Source organism: Cibotium barometz, chromosome 7, assembly GCF_041138505.1.
Source record: "Cibotium barometz isolate CiBa-2024 chromosome 7, ASM4113850v1, whole genome shotgun sequence".
Classification (NCBI taxonomy): Eukaryota; Viridiplantae; Streptophyta; class Polypodiopsida; order Cyatheales; family Cibotiaceae; genus Cibotium; species Cibotium barometz.
Window position 1 is genome coordinate 35,850,379 of NC_141052.1, and position 5,629 is coordinate 35,856,007.

The 5,629-nt window shown below is 48.6% G+C and overlaps 1 protein-coding gene across 1 annotated transcript; it reads left to right on the top strand.

Moving 5' to 3' along the window:
- The first annotated feature begins 1,613 nt into the window (after positions 1 to 1,613).
- LOC147636929 (uncharacterized) lies at positions 1,614 to 5,325 on the top strand. Its single transcript, XM_086800514.1, has 6 exons — positions 1,614 to 1,872; positions 2,204 to 3,710; positions 3,785 to 4,059; positions 4,158 to 4,254; positions 4,370 to 4,434; positions 4,960 to 5,325. The coding sequence occupies exons 2-6, from the start codon at positions 2,281 to 2,283 to the stop codon at positions 5,007 to 5,009; spliced, it is 1,917 nt and encodes a 638-aa protein (XP_086656640.1). The 5' UTR covers positions 1,614 to 1,872; positions 2,204 to 2,280; the 3' UTR covers positions 5,010 to 5,325.
- Positions 5,326 to 5,629: the final 304 nt, after the last annotated feature.

A 5,629-nucleotide genomic window follows, 5' to 3' on the forward strand; every position in this document is an offset into this window, starting at 1 on the left:
GAGAGAGAGAGAGAGAGAGAGAGAGAGAGAGAGAGAGAGAGAGAGAGAGTTTCCACATGCCTCCTCATTACATTTGCATACATATTAGGATGTGAATCGCCATATACATTTTCATTCACGTGAGGAGGGATCAATTGTAGATATGATTTTGTAGCTGTTTTCCAATTTGATTACTTGGCAATCGTATGCTCAACCTTGTAACCATTCATAGATTTGCTTACAACCACCTTGAGACCTCTCAACATTGCTTGCATTGAAGGACTGATTTTCAAAATTAGCTATATGAAAACAAAAACAAAAATATATTACTCAAGCTTGAACCGACCTGCCACCACCCCCTCCTCCTCCCCCACCCTTCTCCGCCTTTACACCATAAGGTGTGCAATAATAAAGAGAGAAAACTTCTCATAAACTTTTTTATGTTTTTGGACTAACCAAAACATCCACAAATGTGGAAAGAGGCTTTGAAAGGTCCATCAAATGCATAAGTATATAGTCGTAAATGACCCATGGCTCAGCTCTCTTTTTGAAAGTTCCCTTCCCTCCCTTGAACATGCCATGTGTGATTCTTCCTCTCACAAAGCTTCCACGTGGAAGGCATGGGAATAGTGAAAATGAAGAATAGATATAAATATATGTGTGAGGAGATGTGTACGAATGGACACTTGAGCATGTTGTGAGGATAGGGGAAACGTTGTGCACCACACTTTTTGTAATGGGGGCCTAGCCTCTAGGTGGGGTGTTGGCATCTTGCAATCTGTATGTGTGATGGGGGGGGGCAGATATGGATGAGGATTCATCCATGGTCCATGCATGGCCCATGGTACATATATGGAGCATGGACCATGGATGAGGATGTACCTAAACACATAAGAGAGTGTGAGTACTACTGTAGGCATGTTGACTCCTAGAGAGAGAAAGGGGAGAGAGAGAGGGGGGCGCCGTTCCGTTCCAAGTAGCCCTGACGCCCTGTGTTGGAAACGAATGAATGCAATGCACGGGTTCTTGGGAAAGCGCATGGCATATATATACCCCTACCAAGGAATCAACAAACCCACTGTGAAGAAACGGAAGTCCGTGCCGCTGTGCAAGCTACCTTTCCCTTCAATAAAATACCAATTTTCCTGCACTCTCTCTCCTGGTTTGCTTGCGTGCTATAATGATGGGGCTGTCGCTTCCGGCTTTCCCTCCTGCTGCTGCAGCCTGCGGGTGAGTGCGCCCCTGTGCCTGGATAAAAGGCGGAGCCCCGGGTGCGCGCATGCGCCGAGGGTCATACGTGGATGGCAGCACGGCCATTCTCGCCGTCTGATGTGACGGAGGGGGCAAGTAAAGTGCGTGATAACATGACCGTAAGAACTACGGACAGGTCCGGCTGCTGGTGGTCAGGCTTTTTTTTTAAGTGCTCGTTAGCTGGGACCGGGAAACGGCGGTGGTGGACCGGCGGTCGGTCGGTCGGCGCTTTCTTGGGACCGCGCCTCGGGAAAGCTCGGGGGTGGGGATTCTCGAGGCGGGCAACGGGATGACCGGCGGAGATTAGGAGGTGGACCGTGGCGGCTTTTTTAAACCGGCGGGCAGGGGGGAGGACAGCGATGTAAGGGATGCAGGCTGGTACCGGGAGACCGGGGCAACGGGTTGTTAGACATGGACTAGCCGGAGAGCGCGGATGCGACGGGCGGCGCCCAAGACAGGGTGGGGGCCCAGTGAGGACGCAGGCGTGGGCGGGTGGCCATTTTATCTAAAAAGGTGGTAGCAGCGGGTCGTCTGTGGCTGCGGCCCCTACTGCTACGCCTTTGGGACCGGGTCTGTTCTCCATCTTCTTCAAATTCCCGTCTTCACACCGCTCACGTTCACCTGTCTCGTTTTTCAATTAAGGTGAAGCTCTCACCTTTGTGTGTATTTGGCCCCCTGCCCCCCCCCCCCCCCTCGCCCCTCTCTCTCTCTGTCTCGCTCTCTTGTAAGCCCCAGCTTGACGCAGACCACCATAGCCATCCTTCTTGTAGGCTCCTTTTGAAGCATTCCTCCTACCCACCCCCCTTCCCTTGCTTGTTGTCCCCTGCCCACCACAACCTCCTCGCGCTTTGCATCCCCCCAAAACCCTCGTTTCTGTACGACCTGTATAAAAGTTTGTTGCTTTCGTGCACCTTCTGCAAACCCTCTCACAGCTGCCCAATGCCAACTGAACGCTGTCATGTTGCGTGTGCAGGAGGCCAACTTGGGATAAAAAGCATGGGGTAAAGGGGAGCGCACCGTCTCGCAGTCGTTGAAGTCGCGTTCAAAAACATGTTTAAGGATGGGGATTATGATAAACAGTCCGCGGTAGCTGCCACTAATCTCTCAGGCAATACAGCACAATTTGCAGGCGCGTATTATATGTCTGCAGGAGCTAGGAACCAGGAACCTAGCATGTCAAATGGCCGTCCGGAAGCATGGGGCACGATACCTGTGTCTGTGCTGGTGGGCGCCCAACTGAGAAACAACGAGGACAGCAGCAGTGTGGAGGCGTATAAGACTGGAGGTAAAAATGCAAGCTTGACAGAGCGCGACTACATAGGGCTGTCCGAGTCTGTGCAGGCGGCGGCCAGCGCTCAGCGGGAGAGGAGTTGTAGTAGCGCCAAAGCTTACGATTTTGGGTGCAAAGACGTAGAGCTGAGGCTGGGCATTGGGCCGTGTAATGGAGGCGTGAGCTCCGCAGATGCGGCGCGAGATGGTTGGCCAGGGGGTTCACGGGTTGTGGGTGAGTCTCACGGTGGTGATAGCAGCAAAATTTCTTTGGACGGAACATCATCAGCAGCAGCAAAGGCAGGAAAGTCGGCTCTCGCAGAGCAGGCAAACGTCAGAAATGCATCTCAGATGGCTTTTCAAGGGTGGGCTGGTGAGCAGCAGCAGCAAGCTAGCCATGGGAATTACGTGCTTTATAAGAGCTACCCTGGCGGCGCTCTGATAGATGGGGTTGCTCAGAGCTTACCGCCTCAGCCACAGCGGCAGCATAATGAGCTTAGCCCTCTTCATCACGCCAAGCCCGGCCCCAACGTTGCCCCAGCAGGAGATCATCATCTTGAGAGCGGCGCCGCACCTCCAGCATCAGCAATTCAGAACTTCTGGCACCAAGCTTTTCGTGTTAACTTGAGTGGTAATCTATCAGCTGGTGAAGCATGCTCCTACAACAACTATCCTTGGAGCCCAGGATTAGCTCCTGGAAGGTTCGTAATTCCGGTGCCGAAGGTCAGCACAGTCCCTGCAAAGCGCCCCTACTTGGAGGCCATCGGGGAAAATAGAGCTACGAACAGCTCCAATGCCACACACGCAGCTGCCAGCAACGGCGGAAACAAGGGCGGGTCCGCCAGCCTCAACACTCCAGCAGACGCAGCCCAAGTACATTCTAATTCCAGCAGTACTTCAGCAACTCCAGCTGCAGCAGCAGCAGGGGGAGGAGGAGGAGGAGGTGTGTGCACTTGGAGCCCCAATTCCATGCAAAAACCAGGAGGCTGGCAACATGTTGGCCATGAGCAAGGCAGTAATATGGGCGGCTTTGGGAAGAGCAGCCTCCCTAGAGTGTTGCCGCCTCCACCACCTTCACACTTCAAAGTGCCACCAGCGCCTATAAGCCACAGCCAGACGCCGGTTGCATCCACTGGTAGTGAACCATCGTCATCCTCAAAAGGAGAAGCTGCCCTTAAAGCAGACTTCCAAAACGACGACACCAGAAACAAGTTTGTGGCTTCCTCTAATCTTGCTCCCTGTAATTGTTATGTATTTAGCTAATTAGTTAATATTACGTGATTAGGGCTCCCGCGGTGGTGGGTTGGCCTCCAGTGCGGACCTTCCGCAAGAACACACTGCAGACAACCCACGGATACAAAATGAGCTCGGAGGACCAGGAAGAGAACGCTGGCGCCCGCGGCGGTGAACTGTCGGAACAGAGCAACAATAAGAACGCCTTCTACGTCAAGGCCAAGCTCGACGGAGTACGAATCTGCCGGAAAGTCGACTTAAAGGCTTACGACAGCTACGGCAGCCTCAAGTCTGCATTGCAGGAGATGTTCCAAGGGTTCGTCAGCGGTGAGTGATTTATTCTAATATTATGTCTTGATTAGCGTAATTAGAGTAGGATTTGCACCCAAATCGCAGTCCTAATTGGTGCTTTTGAGGACACTCAGATAACGCAAAACTCGATCTCCTGCATGGCAACAATTACGTTCTAACCCACGAGGACAAGGACGGAGATTGCCTGCTGGTGGGCGACGTGCCGTGGCAGTAAGTTGAAGACTGTTAATCCACTTAGTAAATCAAGTAATTAACGCGTGATTCGAATCGCTAAACACGAGTTTATGGGTACTGATTCGTTAGCCGGTTGGTCTTGTCAACACAGCATGTTCGTTGCCTCCACGGTGAAGAGCTTTCGCATCATGAAAGCGGCCGACGCCACAGGCATCGGTAGGAGCTTTGGCCTTTAATTTGGTGAATGTGTGGGGTGAAAATCGTGCTCAGTTTCTGTCCAATTATTGTTGCTTTTTCGCCAAAATGTTGCTTAAAACGAGGAATCACGCAATAGGATGAAAAATCAGTGTTAATTTAGTATAATTAATCAGTAGGATAAATTATAAATCACTCAATCAACAGGGTGAAAAATCAGTGTTTATTTAGTACAATTTGGGTTTTAATTCATATGGTTTGACGAGGGTGGGTAATTTTGGCAATTAGTGGTTATTGTGTGGCGTGAAAATTTGCTCAGATCCTGTCTAACTATTGTTGAGTTTTCACTAATCTGGATCTAAAAACGAGGGTTAAAAATCGCATCAACTTGGTGGGGAATTAATGCTATCTTTACTATAATCTGGGCCTTAAAGAGGGTAAATAATTGGTGTTATAGCTTCAATTTGGATTAATGAGAGAGAGAGAGTGGCAAGGGTTAAAGCATGATGGGTTTATGGTTTGATGAGGGTGAGTAATTATGTGCAGGTGAGAAGGTGTCTGCAAAGCTCAAAGTTCAGAACAATTGCAAGACTTGAAAAAGAGGCTGAAGAGTTGAACGGTAAAGTTACAGTAAGTGCTAACACTATATTAATCCAACTATTTGCATCATCTGAGTATAAACGCTATAGGTCTTGCCTTGATCAAGGTATGATCATGTCCAAAAGCTTGATAATGTGTAATTGCTTCATTTCATGTAATTAGTCTATATATTGCTTTCTTAGAGGCGTAAGAGCCAAAAACCCTGTCTTTTAAGCACTGTTTTTTTCCTCCTTCCTGGACCTGCGACTGAGGTTAAGTCGCCTATTATTGTGTAATGTAACCGGAGCTATGTAACATGTATTGCTCTTGTGAGTTCCGTGTCTCAATTTCTTGCAATATATTCTTTTGTGATATTTGCTCATAGATGGCAATTATATTTGAATTCTATATGTGCAGGATTTACATTAGAGAATTCAATATATTAGAATGGCAATTAATTCTATGTGTGTAGAATTTACATTAGAGAATTGATATTAGAATGGCAATATGTACTTGAATTCTGTGTACATTAGAGAAAATACATATATGTGTACATATATACTAATATTTGAATTCTATATGTGCTGAATTTACAGTAGAGAATTTATATTAGAATGGCAATATATATACTTGAATT

Bases quoted from the DNA above. Each gene is read 5' to 3' on its own strand.
- LOC147636929 (XM_086800514.1), top strand. From the start codon at position 2,281: ATGTTTAAGGATGGGGATTATGATAAACAGTCCGCGGTAGCTGCCACT. The intron at 4,060-4,157 runs GTGAGTGATTTA...GAGGACACTCAG, and splicing joins GTTCCAAGGGTTCGTCAGCG to ATAACGCAAAACTCGATCTC. The intron at 4,435-4,959 runs GTAGGAGCTTTG...AATTATGTGCAG, and splicing joins GGCCGACGCCACAGGCATCG to GTGAGAAGGTGTCTGCAAAG.